This window comes from Pelophylax lessonae, assembly GCF_965119305.1.
Source record: "Pelophylax lessonae genome assembly, chromosome: 1".
NCBI lineage: Eukaryota > Metazoa > Chordata > Amphibia > Anura > Ranidae > Pelophylax > Pelophylax lessonae.
Window position 1 is genome coordinate 81,895,923 of NC_138768.1, and position 19,402 is coordinate 81,915,324.

The 19,402-nt window shown below is 42.5% G+C and overlaps 1 protein-coding gene across 2 annotated transcripts in view; it reads right to left on the minus strand.

The window, feature by feature from the left end:
* Nucleotides 1-683: 683 nt before the first annotated feature.
* Nucleotides 684-19,402, minus strand: part of RICTOR (RPTOR independent companion of MTOR complex 2) — a 270,400-nt gene continuing 251,681 nt past the window's right edge. The window contains exons 35-38 of one of the 2 annotated variants that reach the window (XM_082264793.1): nt 13,943-14,101; nt 10,892-11,015; nt 7,868-8,006; nt 684-2,369 (exon numbers count right to left, since the gene is read on the minus strand). In XM_082264793.1, coding sequence (XP_082120919.1) covers nt 2,295-2,369; nt 7,868-8,006; nt 10,892-11,015; nt 13,943-14,101 — 497 coding nt within the window. In that variant the 3' untranslated portion in view covers nt 684-2,294. The remainder of the gene's footprint in view (nt 2,370-7,867; nt 8,007-10,891; nt 11,016-13,942; nt 14,102-19,402) is intronic. The other variant, XM_082264794.1, reaches the window with a different exon arrangement.

Here is a 19,402-nt window from a genome sequence, read left to right on the forward strand (position 1 = left end):
GAGGTGATCTGTAGTTCTAACAAACTTCCTGACATTATTTGACATGTTTGAGACAACACTGCAAAGTGCTCTGGTTTTTTGCCAGGAATAAAAGGTATTTTTGCACATATTGTACAGATATAACAAAACACTTTATATAGTATATTTAAAGTGATTCTAAAGGCAAACATTTTATTTTTTAAACATAAGAAACAGGTTATACCTACCCGTTCTGTGCAATAGTTTTGCACAGAGCAGACCAGGTCCTTCTCGCCTCGGTTCCCCAGCCAGAGATCCTGATCCCGTCTTCCTTCTGAGTGTCTCCAAAGCAACCCGCTTGCTATGGGGGCACTTGTGTGTGCTCACTCCCAGGTTCTGCTCTGTGTAACATACAGTGCAAGGCTCGGCCCTACCCCGGCTGTAATGGCTCCCGCTGCTGCATCTGAGCCAAGAGAGCCTTTGCTCTCATGCACATCGCTGGATCGAGATCGAGCTCAGGTATTTAGGGGGATTGGGGAGGAGCTGTTTGCAGGTGTTTTTTTTTTTTTTTAACCCTAATGCGTAGAATGCATTAGGGTAAAAAAAGCTTCTGCCTTTAAAACCACTTTAAGACCAATACAGAAGCAAACAGGAGAAGTTCCATATTAGGGTTACATATACTTTAACTGGCTTTAAAAAAAAAACTGCACTATAACACAAAAAGGTTCATTTTAAATTATCATACAATTTAATTGCATTTTATACATTGTTTCACACATGGAAACAGAGTTTCAATATCACGGTGTGCGCCAACCTTTTTTTCTTCTTCTTTGTTTTCCGGTAAGCAAATCGGACATACTTTGTGATGAAAGATTTACACTGTTTAGCACACACGTAATTCCTCATTTGCACAGATTCTAACAGTCCAGCTGGATGATATATACATACACTCAAGCCATTCAACATCATAAAATGTGAGCTTACATACGCGCAATGTAGTGACTTTGTCCATGCTAGTTATATACATATTTGCATATCTTCACCTTTTGGCTGGCAGAAGGGATCCAACACTTTGCTCTGCAAATGGTCAGATGAATTCCGTCAGCGAGAAAAAAGTTGAAATTCAGAACATTTCCATTCGATTTAAGATAGATATGTATAAACCCCCAAAAATAAAACAAAACAAAAAAAAAACAGAAAAGGTGCATGTGTCAAAGCCATCAGCCTCTTCCGACTAATTACATTGTATGAATATGTCTTGTGCAAATCTATTAAAACAAAACAAAAAAAAAAACATAAAAAAAAAAACATAAAAAAAAAAACACTGGCATTAAATAAAGACAAATAGACAGACATTGTTTTGTGCTAGATCTTCCTCTGGCCTATCCAGAATACTTCTAGCAGTCATGTAAGGTCATACTGTGATAAATAAAATATATCCAACTGTTAAACAGATTGTCTTTTGTTTTCTTTGTCTTCTGGCGGAATGTGCAAAATGCCTGACGTCACGTCTTGCTTGCTTCCCGTGAGACCTTTGACATAGAGGTGAAATGTATCAAGGTGGCGGCATCCTCCTATACAACAGGCTGGATTCTGAGCATTGGTTATGGCCATAAGACACTTGCTAACCTCATAAAATGGAGAAGGGATCAATTATCAGTCAGGTTCAAGGGTACATAACTTATATCTTATCCATAAATGTATTTCTATAGTTTGCTGGGAGCAGGGGGTGTTGCAGAATTGCAGTGGCAATAAGAAGATTAAGCATACTACTGTGACTGCAGCAGGTAACGTTAGGTTGGTTCTTTCTTGGGTTATAATACAAGAGGCCGCATACATCTCCATCTAAGTAGTGTTTTGAAAAAAAAGCATCACAGGGTCTTCGTCCCTGAGGTGTTCCTTAAAATCTTGGCAGGTGGATTGGAAGGGCCATGCAGGAAAATACCGATTTGTACGAAAGGGTCTTTATACAAGGCATTATACTCCTCAAGGACAGAGAGTCTCTGCAAAGTGTTCAGCTATTTACATAGGTATTTTTAGGATTCGTGGTTGTATCAGTGCTTGGCTCTTGCATACAAAGTTATTTATGGTTGGAATAGCCACGTTTGCGTTGAGAGTAAACTCTCCTGGTTGGAGGGTGAGCAAAAAATGATCACTGTTCAGGTTAAAGGAAACAAAAAATAAAAGAAAAAATTATATATATATGTATATATATATATAGATTCTTCATTCATGGTGCACATAGCATTCTGAATGAGAGAAGGTGCTCCTGTGTCTGTGGGGCCAGTCAGCCAGGCAAATGTCTATTACTTCCTGCTGATCACAGAAATCAAGGGTCATGATTCGGCATCAGCAGCAATTATAGGTTGTTTTGGTGGAACTGCTAAGAGAGTCTCTGCTTCTTCATGCATCTGTCAATAAGAGAAAAAATAATGACTAGATTAGCTATTGTACAGAACAAAAACATTAGAGGGACTGTGTAGGCAAAAAAGCACCCAGGGTTAGTAGCAATTCTAATTCCTGCATTCCTACGCAAATCACAGTAAAATGCTGTGTTTGGTCTGCTTTGCCAACTCAAATGAGTCTAATAGGACATGCTGCGTCTAGAAAAACAGAACACAAAGCAGGTCAAAGGTAGCCTCATAACTGTTATTTACACACTGCACCTATTAGGTGAATGGGAATGGGTTTTAACCTCAAAAGAAGGAAAACACAAGTGCCAACAAAGGGCAGCTGTGAGCTAGAGCAGTGTTTCTCAACTCCGGTCCTCAGGGCACACTAACCGGCCAGATTTTAAATATTACCTTGGGGAGATGCAGACTAGAATACTGCAATCACTGAGCAGCAAGTGATATCACCTGTGATGTTTTTCAGTTTTCTTGCAAACCTGGCCTGTTAGTGTGCCCTGAGGACCGGAGTTGAGAAACACTGAGCTAGAGGAGATACACCTATGAATAGTTCTCATTCTACAACAGCTAATCCACAGCTCCATTCAGCAGTCTGCATTTACTTGGTATTAAAGGCCTACTATAGCAATACATATTTTATTCTGGTTACCATATTGTGGTAATGTCTGCAAAGATAGTACATGTTTTTTTAAATTTAACATGCCTTTTTTTCCTTCACATTTACAAGCAAATGAATGCAAGTGGTCTAGGTAGCCACAATCATGGTACCCCAGGATAGTGTGGAGGCCATCATTACAGCCAGCATCTTGGTGAATGACCAAGGTGCAGATAATAGGCCAAACGGAAGGGCCACAAACTGGTAGTCCCACAGGCCCCACCACAAAGTGTAGAAAGCAGTGAAAGATGGTAACAAGCAAGTAGGCATTCTTTATGTCAGCTGAGGCGGAAAGACAATAACAGATCTTGTTCATTCCATATGTCATTTTTGGTTGTAAATGAAAGCATTTAAGGCCTATTGGGACAGTAAACAGGTTGGAACAAAACCCATGAAAATGTTTCTCAGCAGGGACTGGGGAGATTTTCCCTTGTCCAAGGGTTCAGAAAGCAAGAAAAGCGCCACTTACCTCCACACCCATTCCTAAGAAAAAAGCTGAAGTTCACAATTTTCCCTTCGATTAATGATAGAAATGTATAAACCCCTCAAAAAATTGAGATTGGCCAGGTGCTGAGAAGATACAGAGAGACTAGAAAGTGTGAAAGAGGCAGGGAATAAAACTCTGGCATTATCCAAATGTCCATGAAGGTCAACAGATCCTCACGAAGAGAAGGGCTTGTCGATGGATCTAACAGACTTGGAATGACAGATCTTGCGGGTGGTTCGAGAGGCAAGCTTGGGGATTCTCAATGTGGAAGTTGAGAGAATAGTGAATTGAAAGGGAAATTTGTGAGAAGTAATAAAGCAGAGGTGCTCAACCCGTGGCCCACCGAGCCCTTTGATGTGGTCTGCAACCTCAAACTTGGAAGATGGCGGATCAGCAAGCCTAGATCGCAATCAATGACACAGAAATAGACATAGGGTCCTTGTAAAAAGTAAACAAAGCCAGTGTTCACTCTTTCTTTTTGTGATTGTGATTAAAGTGGGTAAACATCCCATGGGTATAGGTCCCATGGAAACTGATGATCCTGATTGTTGTTTAGAACCTTCATTATTCTATTAAGAAAAAAAACCGAACCATTTCATTATGACCTGCGACCGGATACCAAATAACTTAAGTGGCCCTCACGCTTCAAAAGGTTGAAACCCCTGTAATAAAGGGAAAGGGCATGGAAGTCTGCTCCTTTGGTTTTCCTGCTGTGAAAGGTGAGTACTCTTACAACCACTAGCATCTTTATTGATAGCATCCAAAGTTGGCCAGCATTTGGGAGGTAAAAAAACCCTATTGTACTTTGAAAACTTTTTTTTTTTTTTTACAGAAACTAAAAAAAAAAAAGTGTGTGGAGGGAAAGTTTTGAAAGCCACATGGGCCAATTAGGACCCAAGGCTGGATACAGTCCAGCTAGAAGTGACAGGCCAATCTTCTAGATCAGTGTTTCCACACCCTTTTTTTCAGTCAAGGCACCCTTTAAAATTATAGACAATCTCAAGGCACCCTTTAAAATTATAGACATTCTCAAGGCCCCTTTAAAATTATGGACAATCTCGAGGCACCCTATTCTAAAATATAATCACCCAATGTTAGAGGTGATTTTTTTTCTTCCAAGACAAATACACTTTTGCACACTGGTACTCCCTATTATTCCAATGTTTCTCTTCTCCCTCAATTCCAATCAGCTAATGTGACCCCAGTGCTAAGGGAGAGAGGCAGAGGAAGGTCAAACAAGGATGCTGTGGAGGCGACAGACATCCTCCTCATCAACTGACATCATTGGTTTTTAGGATGCCAGTGTTTAGACAGTCATAATGGTGCATAATGAAAACCTGTGGCTTTGTAAAACTAAAAGGCAGGCTTTATCCACCTGCTGGCTTGTATACAATTTTTATTACATTTTTAGGCATTTTGCCAAGGCACCCATGAAGAAGCGTCAAGGCACCCTGGTTGAAAAAGGCTGCTCTAGATTTGATGAAGGCTGAAATAGTCTCTTAACTTCGGAGTAATAGAAGACAATTGCAACTCGGGTAAGCAGATCAATCATTGACTTGTGCGATTTGATGTCAGACAGTTTTCACTGCCGAAAGCTAATAAGCAGCCAAGACCACAGGTAAGACCAGGCAATGGATCTTTAGGGGAAGGCGTGGTAGCACAACTGCAGCCTCTGTAGTCATTATTAGAGTTTCACAGGGATGTTAGACACAAAGCCGTGGATGACTCTAGAAAAAAACTCAAGAGGATCAGGTCCAGAAATGCCCAATGAGCCGAGGAGGACTTGAGAAAGGGATATACAGTGCTCTTAGTACCAAAGGCCAACATAATGCCAAGCAATGGGCGTAGCCATTATCAGGGGGCGTGGTGCAGATTGACCTCGACCTGTTACTGCACAGTGTGCCAGGGAAACCTGGTAGAGCAGGACTGCCCTGTGTGTCTAGAATCAAACTTGATGCAGCCACAGATCAGCCAGCAAAATACAGGCTCCAGCTAGGAGTTTAGGCCTTAAGTACTCACAGGACCTGGGTAGCTGGCAGACAATGCTCAAGATTGGATGATTGAGTGGCTGGAGGTAACAAAGCATTATTGCAGATGGGCAAGTAGGAAGAGATCAGAGATCAAAGTTCCACATGGCTCTTGAAGCTAGGACAATAGCAGATCCTCAAACCTTTCTGTCAGGAAAGACAGCATGGAGTGCACATGCAAGTGGAATGGCGGAAGCAGCATTAACCTGTTTTATGGCAAGGAGACAGGAAAAAAGGGGAACACAAATTGAGTGCCCAGCAATTAATACATAAGAGGAAGGTCCCAGTGTCCAGTTCCACTGGCCCACTCACAGAATTTAATCTTCAGAGTCTGAGCAAGAGAAAAGCAATGCTAATGGCTCTGGACCTTGAAGCTCTGTAGCTAACTTAACCAGAACCGTTCTGAAAAGGGCTCAAGCAGAGCCCAGTGCCTGAGGATCATTTAAAGGCTTGCCCTGCAACATCCTATCCAGTAATGTCTGTTTGTGCTAAGACCAAGTGTCGAGACTAAGGACAATTGTGCCAGGTGGCTGCAAGGTGGTAAAGAAATCTCCAGCAGCAACAGGGAGATGGATCTGGTTGAAGAGAAAAATAGGTTGCTAGAAAAAAATAAGTTAAGTTTTCTAAACAGTGGAGACAAGAAAAGACATCCTTCCTCAAAAACCTAAGACAGGCTTGGTAGTAGGAGAGGTTTATCCCAGGGTTGTTTTTTTTTTTTTGCCAGTGTCCAATCCTTCTGTAGGTGGCAGTATAACCCACACATTTGGGATTTCCTGTAGCCCTTAAAGGACAAGAATGAAATGTATATTCTCTATTCAATCCTGGCGATAGATAGCTAGGATAACACCAGGGAAAGGGTATTGACCCCAAATAAAAAGAAATAAAAAGTGTCATGGGAAAACAAACTTGAGGACAAGTGGAAGTGGTGCATATAGGTAAAGAAATAGTAAGAATGGGTAAATGCATACAAAGGGAAAAATGTATGCATGATACAGGGTCAAAAACTGACATGTGGACATTGCACATGGGGGTTGGGTGATTAGAACGGACAAAGAATGGAACGCAAAAGGATGGAAGAAAAAAAAAATACAAAAATGAGAAATGAAAAGTACAGCTAAATCAAACCATGATCTGGCCATCATTCATTTAAACATGGAGTCCTACATGACATCTCTCCAGACAGCTGCAATTTGATATTTCATTTGAACTTATGTTTCACCTTATCCTGGAGACTGCTGATATGCTATACACAACAGATAGATAAGACAAGGGTCATTTTTATGGAAACATGGTTCAAATGTCAATGCATGCTGATGCTTGGATAAATCGATTCCAGTGGCACACACCATCACACTTCGGAGAAATTCAGATATCATCAGGCAGATTATAATAGGGTTATTAAGGTATCTATGCTTCAAATAAAACTATTGTAGCTGAATTCCATTATATATAAAAGACAAAAAGGTATGCAATGTTGTACTCATTATTATAACTCAATAAATCTCCTTATACAGTAGCACTCACACTGGGGGGCAGAACTGAAAGACAACCAATCAAGTGTGCTGCATGCAAATATGCCGACAAGGGGTATGCTGATAAAAGGAAACAGCAGACTGAGTAGAGAGATTCTTATTAGTCTGTGGTTGCTCTTTTCCCATCCAATCAGCAGTATTTTCATCTCTATATGTATTCCTTTATTGCATTTTATCGTTTGCCTGGAGTTTAGATTTCAAGCAGAATTAAACCAAAAAGCAAACATTTACTATATTGCAGCTTATCAATTCCTAGATGTGGTGGCTGCATTTGTTTTCTTTTTAAGGCTTTCTTTATTTTCACCTGGTAATTTGGCCAGTAAGTGTGAAACAAGCTGTCCCGCAGATGTAGCAGTTACAGGGTTGAGGCAAACCATTAACTGCTGACAGAGGTGCCCACAACAATCAGATTTTATTTACTTATGTAAAACCTTTGTCCCAAAAGGAAAAAAAAAAAACAGTTTGCTGTAACTGCCTATAAAGTGTTAGCTGGAGCTCAGCTTTAATTTATAAATGAATCAAAAATCTGCTAGTATGTCTAACGCTCCCCTCCCCCCAGATTAACAATGCTGCTGTGCAAAGGTGCCCCCTGTGCTCCTTCATCGAGAGGCACGCTAGGATAGGTGTGTCTTACTAGCCAGATCACGGGGTAAAAACAGAGGCGGAAAAAAAGCTTAAAAAAAACACTAACTAGTGCAGCCACTACATATAATGATTGGTAAGCTGCAATATGTTCCATTTTTGTTTTATTACCGCTTTAACTTTACACTTTAATAAACTTCTGTTGTCTAGCCACTTACAATTTGAAACTGCACATCTTGAAAAAGCTCTTGGATGAACCTCCGAGAAGGGAGACGAAATGTGCAATGAGCTAATAAGTAGGAGACTTCAGAGTAGAGGCAAATGTCATCAAATGCTTGGGGAAACTTCTCTTTAATCCTAAATAGAGAAAGAAAAACAGAATTAGCACATCAAACTCTGTAGGGATTTGCTGCACACCACCCATAGTACAAACTCTGAGGGACCCCTGCTGACTCATATTCCTGCAAGTCACACTGCCTGAGGTTGGCGAGTTTTATTTCCACACACTATTCTACATTTGCAGCACATACATTTATAACTAGTGAGGGCACCCAAGTTTTCGGTTTAATGGCACACTGCAGTTTAAAGCTGACACATGCTGCATTTCAATTCGCCTGCACAGACGCATCCTATGTGGAGGAATGGCTTGGACTTTTTCTACTGACATTCACCCCCTTGTAATACACCGGGCAATGTGTTCCAAGATTGCAGCACCACCACTTTCTGAGCCCACTGCAGAGATGCACACAAACACTGGTGCATGAAAGGGAGGGTTACATCGTACAGAAATATGAGAGCACTTCGAAGCTTTCTGAGTCAGGATTAACTAAAGCTGGCCATGGCCAGGTCCTTTTTCTTCTCTTAAGCCAGAGGGTAAAAAAAAAAAAAAAAAACAGATTCCACCATCCACACAAATGAGATTGGATATTCTTTGAAAAGTGAAGCTTCACTTAATTTACTAAGCTCTGGAGCAACTGCACAGTCCATTTGCCTTTAGTAAACCAACCCCACAGATTGTTTCACTTTATACAATTTGTAACTTCTGGTGCTTTCCACTTTAATGCCCAACTCCAGAACTTTAAAATAAAAAGAAAGAAAATTAAATTGCCAACAAAAAATGCAGCTTTCACTTCAATACTCACCTTCTCTCCAGGGTTACTCACCTTCCGTCCTTGTCCTGTTTTGGGTTTTAGGACATCATGAACACACACCCCTCCCTAAAATTTCATTTGTATTTTATGAGTTGACTATTGTCCTTGGCAGCCTGTGGGTAGGGCTGCAGCTTCGTGCCTATTGATTTGTGAAAGTTCCCCATTGCAGTACTTTCCATTATAATAAAAACTCAAGAAAGTTAAAGTGGGAAAACAATCTCTGACCGTGCTGTGCTACACATCCTAAGCCCTACCATGTAAAAATTAAAATGAGCAAAAGCACCAGTGGAGAACACTCCACCCTTAAGAAAACACTGCAAATGACGAAAGCTAAATTCAACTTCTCTGAGAGGCTTAGGTCCCATGCTCACTGGGCATTTTTACAGCTGCTGTTTTTGGCATCAGACGTTTTTTTCTACAGCCAGTAAACTCCCCAGCATGTTATCCTATGTGTCTATGCACACATAGGCTGTTATCAGCAGTTTTTGGCAGAGGTGTTTTCTGGCTGGAAAAATCCCCCAGAACTAGTGGGTTTTGAGAGAAGTTTTTCAGCCATAAAAACACCCTACCTCTAATAAAAGCTTAAAAACGCTGAAAAACGCGGCTATTTGGCGTTTTTTAGCCATAAGCTTTGGTGGCAGTATAGTCTTGCTAAAAAAAAGCCAAACGCTACAGCTGAAAAACACTAAAAAACGCTACTGCAAAAAGCTGAAAAACTACAGCTTTCTACTGGCGTTTTTGATAACATCCAGTGTGCATGAAGCCTTAAGGATAGGTACACCATTGGAAACATGTTCCAAATGTTTTTAGGGCAGAACACGTAACCTGTTCCCACTCCTACAGCGTCTCCCTGATCCACTGCCTTTTGTGACAGCAAGCGGAGATCTTCTTCCCCTGCTAAATGTCCCTATTTAAAGAAAAAAAATAAAAAATGCTCGCCCGCATCATTCATTTACAGGGTTCTGGGAATGGGAAACTGAAAGTACAGACAGCCGTTACATCTGTCGGCTTGTAGTTCTCAATGAACTACCAGGGTGCTGTTGAGCGCTCTGGTAGTTCATTGTCTCTTCCTGTAATAGTGCAACTGCCTGCCCGTAGGCGCAGACGGATACACGGACAAAAGTGTCCTGCATGGGGCATGGTGCAATGCTTTCCAGGCTCCTAGTAAAAAAAAAATAAAAAAATTTTACCTGCAAAAAGATGCGCATTTATTATTTTTTAAATAGTGAACTTATCCTTTAAATGAGAGAGTGGCCAAAAATCAGAGCTATTTCTATTGGAGATGCACAAGAAGCCCAACATTTCAGCCGGACAGCCTATCTCGGTGTGTGTTACAGCAATGCACTACTGTAAACATCCTCAAGACTAAACACTTAAGCTGGTTTCAGACAAGGCGTTCTCCGTAATGCGCGTCCCCCTGTTTAGCAGGGGATCTCCCCGCTGAGCAGGCGGAAGACAAGTCTGCAAAGAAGAGAGGACACTGACACAGCCCCGCTGTCAGATGGAAACTGACTGCCTATCCATTTCCATCCTACTGTTTTTGGCAGACAGGATCGGATGCCAGCAGGTGTCAGCAGACACACGTTCGCTGACATCCGCTGCTCCATAGGGAGCTATGGATGGTCTGATCAGGTCCGTCTGAAAAACTCACAGGTGGACCCGATTGGACAGCCCGTGTGAAACCAGCCTTATAGATTCTGCCTGGGTTCAGCTTCTTTGCCTAGGAGTAAGGAATTTCCTAATTATTACTTGGTTGGGCTGGTGGAGATGGACAGACTCATTAAGTGTTCACTTCAAAGCTTTCATAACTATGTATTGTGACCCAAAGAACCCCTTTAAAAACAGCTTGGCAGATTTGGAGTTAAATTATGTTAAAGTGATAATATTAAGTCTCGTTTTTTGTTTTTTTCTTTAAAAATAACGAACATGTTATACTTACTTGCTCTGTGTAGCGGTATTCCCCCACAACAAAATTACTTATGAAAATAAGATTTAAAAAAAAAAAAAAGAGAAGAGACAGAATTAGCTGTTCCCAAATCAAGATTTTTTTATGGACGGAGGTGGAACACATTAACGAAAAATAACACTTACGTTAAAAGTCCTGTTTCATGACCCTTTGTTCCTACAGAACTACTCAGATTAATGACAAGCCTTAAGACTTCTTTCCGTAACAATATTCGGCACACAGGTGTATCTTCAGGAATTGATTTTCCTCCTAAGAGCAGAAAATAAATTAAAGTCTGTATTTTTCTTAAAAGAAATTCTTAAACAAAGCAAGTCAAAGCACAGTTTGAACCTAAAGAATGAAATGCACCTTGAATTCAGCTCCCCCCACCCCCTAAAACCCAGTGAAACACTGGTGGTGCATGGAAGAGCCTCTTTTACAATGTGTGGCCTGCCCAGGGATTCTCTTCCATGCCAGGACCACCCTGAATTCATACACGTCAGGAGATGCTGTCATTCTTCACTGTTATCTCAGAGTGAAAGTGGAAGAAAAATTCCAATTTTGGGTTGTCACAAAAATGGGAATAGAGGGGAAATAATGGGGACACTCGTTTTTGTGACCCCGGCGACATAAATGGCATACAAAAGCTCACAGGGGTTATAGACCTTCGTTACGTTAACCAGGAAGGGGGGGGGGGGGCACCATTGCCTTCTACTTTAAGCACTAAAGTAATATATATATTAAAGGTGAACCTGAAATGTAAAAAAATAAATAAATACAAAAGTTTACATAAATAAAGATCATAATCTCGGTTAAAACCATCAGGGTATAATAATCCTAACCTATTGATCCACCATATATCTTGTAAAATCTAAAAACCTACCTCCTCCTCCTCTCCTGTGTGGCAGTACATCATCCTGAGCAATAAACAAAGATCGAATTCGGAGTGTCCTGCTTCTGCAAAGTGTCTTAGCACCAGCAGAGATTGTGATTTCATTCTAATACAATGTCTGTGTTAGGTGAATTTTTGTGTCATTTTTCCAACATAAGACAAGATTGCACAGACACACCTTTTACATAAATTACATTTAAGTAAAAATACCTTTCTCCTCCTGTAAGGCTAAAAAATCTAAGTGCTGAGCTACTAGCCAGGCCTTAAGTCCCGGTCTACTCTGGTGCGATGCGGAACCCAGCACGATTCCTGTCTCACTCGCAGGCAGTTCACACTGCTCTCTGCGAACCGCTGTGTCAATGTAAAGTTAATGTCTGAACACCCAGGCGATTAGATTCCACTGCGGACCAAAAAAAAAGGGTCCGGCACCATTTTGGTGCGAATGCAATGCAATTTCAGCCATACAACCTCTATGGCTGAATTCGCATCGCACAGACATCGCATGTGATGTGCACAACAATGCCGTGAAAATCACATGCCATGTCTGCCATCGCACTAGTGTGAACCCATCCTAAGAGTTACTCGCCACCAGTTGCCCAACCCCTACCTTGCCCCGCCACTAAACACTCCCTCGTAAATTATCTCATGAAATGACACTGTTAAACATTTTAGGCCCCTTTCACAGTTGTGCAACCTAAAAGTCGCGCGATTTTGCCGTGATTTTGACTGGACTTGAAGCAATGCCTGTGTAATCTTGAGGTCTATGGACCTCAAAACGCATCACTCGGACCAAAGTAGCGCAGGGACTACTTTGTTGTCGCTGCGACTTGAAATCGCACAGATATGATTATCACAGATATGATTATCATTGGAAATCACAGGGTACGACTTGTCATGCGACTTTGTAGTCCCAAGTCGCAGGACATAACACACATGTGTGAATGGGGCCTTCTGCAGCATTAGGTTACAAAAATAATAATTAACAACAACTTTAACAATATTAACATAAGGAATATTTAATTGATCTGACTGAGATAAATAAAAAATGATTGGCTACTACAGGCACTGTTTGGCAGGTTTGGGTAGTATAGGGGGAAGTATAGTGGCAGGTTTGGGTAGCATAGTGGCAGGTTTGGGTACTATAGGGTGGTATAGTGGCAGGTTTGGGTACTATAAGGGGGTATAGTGGTACCCGGTTTGGGTACTATAGGGTGGTATAATGGCAGGTTTGGGTACTATGGGGGGTATAGTAGCAGGTTTGGGTACTATAGGGTGGTATAGTGGCAGGTTTGGGTATTATAGTGGCAGGTTTGGGTAGTATAGTGGCAGGTCTGGGTACAATAGGGTGGCATAGTGGCAGGTTTTGGTACTATAGGGTGGCATAGTGGCAGGTTTGGGTACTATAGGGTGGCATAGTGGAAGGTTTGGGTACTATATGGTGGGATAGTGGCAGGTGTGGGTACTATATGGTGGGATAGTGGCAGGAGTGGGTACTATAGCGGCAGGTTTGAATATTATAGGGCAGTATAGTGGCAGGTTTGGGTAGTACAGAGCAGTGTAGGGGCAGGTTTGGGTAGTACAGAGCAGTATAGAGTTAATATATTGTGATTGTATGCCCTTTAGTGTTGGACCACGGGGTCCTGGACCTCTATAGCATCCTGGGCCTTGGAAAGCGTTACGCCGAGTGGCAAAGTGAGCATCCGTGCAGGATTCAGTGCCCAAAGCTCCACAGCATGGAGGTACAGTTCCCAAGGATGCACTGATCCAGATGCACTGTTTCTATTGTACTATACAGTCATGGCCAAAAATATTGGCACCTCTGCATTTCAATGTCAAATTTGGCTTTTGATTTCTCCACTTTTTTGTGTCATACCAATACAAACAAAAGATAATGCCTAAACATTTGTAATTGCAACAGTTTTCTGGGCGAATTGGTACATTATCTGGCAGAAATGCAGGGGTGCCACTATTTTTGGTCATGACTGTATGGAAAACAGTGAGAATTTGATTGAAGAATCCAAAGATTTTTCTGCTGACTTGGATGCTGCTTGCATGCCACCTAATGGTGACATGACAAATTCAAAGTCTCTACATAAAGCACCAAAGAGTACATTACAAAACAACAGGACTGATGATCATAAAGGTTTTGCACTCTTTTTTAATCCTCCTTCCCTGTTCCTCAATCACATAAAAACAACACTGAGAAGTTCAGTTCTTCCATAAAGCACTGCCAGTGAGGCTGTACCTCGATAAATGTAAAATATGTACTGTCACAAAGGCAAAACGTATTTAGGTGGCCACTTACCTAGAACTAACTCTGTACTTTTGGTACTGCTCGCAGAGCCCTGGGATACACCATCACTACACCCTGAAATTCCAGAAAACTTGGAAGAATGGGACACCACCTCTAAATGATTGGGTATGGTATGTGCACACCAGTCAGAATATGGAATGTCAGGAAACTCTGGAGATAAACATGGCAGCAAAGCGAAATGTAAGCAAAATGAGCAATGAATAAAACAATCATGGAATAACAAAAAAATGCAAAATAATAAAAAGTTCCTGGTTCTGGTTGGGTTAGGGATCCTCAGTACAAATTGCCAATAAATCACATTAGATCTAGGTTTACTCCAGTCTGCCTCCAGTGCCTAATGCCAGCAAGTTCTGGAGATGCAAGCACTAACGTTTACCAAAGCCTATGGGTTGTATCAAACCTTAAAGTGGAGTTCCACCCACTTTAATAAGTTTAGATGTATGTAATCCCCTTTAAAAATGCTTTTACCAATGTAAACTATTTTTTTTTTTGCAAGGAAATAATTCTAAAATGAAAATTTTTTTAAGACATAAGTGACAGCAGGCGCAGGGAGCTTTTATCAAGCCACCTGCCTACGACAAGGGAGTCTGTCATACATAATATATTACAGCTCTGTCTGAAAATCGGCAAAGTCTTTAATTTATTTTTTCTTTAAATAAAAAATGTAATCTCTGTGTCTGATGATATTCACCAGATTCAATCTCTAATAGTATATACAGTATATCTCTTCGGTCTGTTGTTCTCAGATTGGATTAGAGATTTTGCTACCTTACCATATAGTTGGTTATTTATATTTACCACTGGATATATATACTTAAGAATACATTTTTTTTTTAAACTTTGCATATTAACTAAATTATACACTACACTTTTTAAAGGTTATTACCTGATTATTTGAAACAATAATCGGCCAACTAATCGATTATGAACATAATCGTTAGTTGCAGCCCTAAAATGAGTAAAACAAAAAACAATGTAAATGTTTTGTCTATGTATTAAAAACTATTGTCTACTTTATGTTATGTTTATGCTAGCATTAGTAAAACCTCCCCAGCTCAGTGACTTACTAAATGTAAGATGTGAAAGTGAAACAGGCGGAACCTTAAACAGAACCTTAAAACAGACTTTTTTTTTTTTTTTAATTTAGCAGCTAAATCCAAAATATTTAAAAACTGCCAATGTGGCTAAGCCTTAATTTAGATGGCCAGGAAAAAAAATGTGATTTTTGTCTTACCGTAAAATCCATTTCTCTGATATTCATTGATGGACACAGCTCTTGATCTTCTTAACCATTGGGTTATACTGCCCCCTACAGGAGTAGGACACTAGGCAGGGAAAAAAAAAAATCTTGACTACACCTATGGGCAGACCCAGGGGTATACTCCCATCCTCAAGCTATGGCACTCAGTTTTGTTACAAGCAATGTCAGAAGAAATCCAACTCCACAGAGGGGTGGGTGCTGTGTTCGTCAATGAACATCAAAAAAATGGATTTTGCCGTAAGACAAAAATCTAATTTTCTCTATCGCTCATTGACGGACACAGCTCCTGATCTTCTTAACCATTGGAACATCCAAATCAGTGTTAAACATGAGGGGTGGGAATAGCAGAAAAAAAAATTCCCCAAGGCTAAACCATTGCCAACCAGGTAACATGGAGCTCAACCAAGAACAACTGGAACTCACCTGAAAAAAAAAAAAAAAAAAATACACCCTCAAAGAGGACCAGGTCCTCTAAACAGCAACCTGCAAAACCTTGCAGCCAAAGGAGGCATCTGCAGATGCCAACACATCCACTTTATAAAATGCAAACCTGCATCACTGATGCCTGATGGTGGAAGGCCCAGGAGGCACTAAGCACCCTAGTGTCGTAACAGGGAAAGGAGAAACCTGACTCCTTATTCAATAGACTTGAAACACTGTTTGTCTGATCCACGTGGAAATGGTCGCAGCAGAAGCAGACAACAGCAAACCTGCCAAGAGACGGCTGCCCACCAAAACTCACGGACTGGGCAAGGAGGGCATTATTCAGAGAGGCAGCACAGAGACCTAAGGTAACCCTAAAGGAGCTGCAGAGTTCCACAGCAGAGACAGGAGTATCTGTACATAGGACGACAATAATCAGTACGCTCCATAGAGTTGGGCTTTATGGCAGAGTGGCCAGACGAAAGCTATTACTTTCAGCAAAAAACAAAATGGCACGTTTTGAGTTTGCGAAAAGGCATGTGGGAGACTCCCAAAATGTATGGAGGAAGGTGCTCTGGTCTGAAGAGACTAAAATTTAACTTTTCGGCCATCAAAGAAAACGCTATGTCTATCGCAAACCCAACACATCACATCACCCAAAGAACACCATCCCCACAGTGAAACATGGTGGTGTCAGCATCATGCTGTGGGGATGTTTTTCAGCAGCCGGGACTGGGGAACTGGTCAGAGTCGAGGGAAATAAGGATGGTGCTAAATACAGGGATATTCTTGAGCAAAATCTGTACCACTCTGTGTGTGATTTGAGGCTAGGATGGAGGTTCACCTTCCAGCAGAAAAATTACCCCAAACACACTGCTAAAGCAACACTTGAGTGGTTTAAGCGGAAAACATGTATGTGTTAGAATGGCCTAGTCAAAGCCCAGACCTCAATCCAATAGAAAATCTGTGGTCAGACTTAAAGATTGCTGTTCACAAGCGCAAACCATCGAACTTGAAGGAGCTGGAGCAGTTTTGCAAGGAGGAATAGGCAAAAATCCCAGTGGTAAGATGTGGCAAGCTCATAAAGACTTATCCAAACGACTTGGAGCTGCGATTGCCACAGAAGGTGGCTCTACAAAGTATTGACTTTAGGGGGGTGAATAGTTATGCACATTGACCTTTTCTGTTATTTGTCCAATGATCCAGACAAAGTCTGATCGTTCGGAGTTCCAGTATATAGATCGGCAATCTGGAACCTTCCAGCGTCCAGACCCCCTGAGCAGAATCTTTTCCGAGGACGCCTCCCCACCCAGACAGGCTGGCATCCGTAGTGACCAAGGACCAGTACTGGGGGAGAAAGAATTTGCCCTGGTGAAGTGCCGGAGAACAAAGCCACCAGATCAGGGACCCTCTCGTACCCCAGTTTAGCCAAATAAGATTGTCTATTTTTGTCTCATTTGACCAGAATCTCTCTTTGCAGAGATCTCGTGTGAAACTGTGTAAACTGAATCGCCTCGAAGGTAGACACCATCAGGCCCAGCACCAGCATGCAAGTCTAAAGGGATGACCGTCTGCTGAGTTGCAGGAAGCTGAACTGCTAACTGCTTCCTGCAATATTTCCAGAAGAAGGAACACTCTGGCTAAGTGCAGAGTCAGACCCAGATATGTGGATGGAACCAGAGCAGACTTTTGAAGGTTCAGAATCCAACCGAACACCCCCAGAGTTTGCAGAGTAATCTCCAAGTTGTCCATCAGAGCAGTCGGAGTGTCCGCTCGCAGAAGATGATCATCCAGGTACCCCAGTACCGCGACTCCCCGCTGACGCAACAGTGCCAGAATCTGGGCCAACACTTTTGTGAAGACCTGAGGAGCGGAGGCAAGAACAAAGGGTAACACCACAAACTGATAACACTCCTCTCCCACGGCAAAGCGGAGGAAGCGCTGGTGACCAACACAAATTGGAATGTGAAGCTAAGGGTCCTTGATGTCGATAGAAAGCAAGAAGATCCCTCTGATGCAGGGATGCTACTACCGTGCCAATGGACTCCATTCAGAGCCTCTGCACTCGCAGAAAACTGTTTAGCGCCTTGAGGTACGAAATGGACGAACCTTGCACTCCTTCCTGGGGACTGTAAACAGGTTTAAATAAAACGCCTGAAAATGTCCTGAAGTCGGAACCTGACCTTGGCTCAGCAAGTCTTGCACTGCCCCAAAGAGACCCCGTAGGCGGTCTGGGGACAGGCGCAATTTGGAGGTTAAAAACCCGTCCGGAGGGTAAGAATGAAACCCAATCTTGTAGCCGGACCGTATGACTTTGTGGACTCACTTGTCCTGTACCAGGAAGGTCCACGAGTCCAGAAACTAGCGAAGACGTTCCCCCATCCCAGATACGAGTGAAGGCACCCCTTCATGCTGAGGGAGCCTTGTCAGCAGGTCTGGAGAAGCCCGCTCTCGCCTTGACAGACCAGGTTCATTTGGATCCTCCGGAAGAAGTCCTGAAGGGTTTTAATCCTTTGTCTTGAGACCCTGAGGGACGAAAAAAAAAACTTCTTATGAGCGGAGAAGGATGGACCACATCTACGAGGGGGCTCCTTGCCCTTACTAGCCTGTGGAGGAAAGATACTCTCTCCCCCCCCCCGTGAGACCCTTAATGATGTCATCCAGGGAAGCTCCAAACAATCTATCCCCTAGAAAAGGAAGATCAGATAGGGCCTTCTTAGATGTTTGCTCCGCAGACCAGCATTTATGCCAAATAACACGCCTAAGCATCAATCCTGATAAAGGCAGCCTCGCAATCAGAGGAGCCACAGCCTCCGCCTTCCTGTCAGCTGGGTCCTTAAAGGCCAGGGACTCCTCAACTGGAATCATGGTTGCTTTATTTAACCTAGAAACCGGAGAGTCCACCACAGGTGGGACAGTCCACTTTTAAGCAGGTAGTCCTCATAAGAATACCATATAGCAAAACACTTAGAGACCACAAGGAGGTGTTTTGGACGACCCCACTGTTTTGCGACAATTTTGTCATAGTAAGCGGGAAAGGGGAACAACCTCGATGCTCTGGAGGGCTTGTGGGTGCCAAAAGAGGCCGACACCTCCGATGCGGCATTAGCCACATCCACCATTTTTAAAGTCTCAAGCACAGATACAATAAGTGCATCAACCAGCGCCTTTTCATGTGCGGTTACAGGAGCAGAAGAATCATCCTCACTATCTGAGAAATCAGGGTGCGTGGACACAGACCCAGCAGGGTGACACGCTTCCACTGCGGCTGAATTAGATTCAGGATCTGATGAGACAGATGAGGCAGGTGAAGGCGGGGGACGCTTTTTGCTAGAAAGTTTCCCCAGGCACCATTGCACCTTTGACACCAAAGACTTCAGGACCACCATCAGTGCAGTAAGGGATTGTTGGGACCCAGAGGGCCCGGCAGCCTGAGGGGGCAAAATGTGCTCCAGAGACTCCATGAGTTAGAAAGGGGGACCCACAAAAAAAGGTGTAAAAACACTGCTAGGGACACCCCCACCGTGCTGGCAGAACCACAGGTAGCCAGGCACAGAGCACCAACCGATCCTATAGCAGAAAGGGAGAGGACACCACCAGACTCAAAACCCACCCATCAGGCACCGCAGCACCAGGTTATATGCACACACACGTGATGATCAGGAAGAGAAAGATCCAGGAGTCAGCACCAGGGGATAAGGAGGGGCTCCCACTGCCTAAATCAGCACCCATATATGCTTCTCAGCCATGGCCGCCGCTAATTAGCA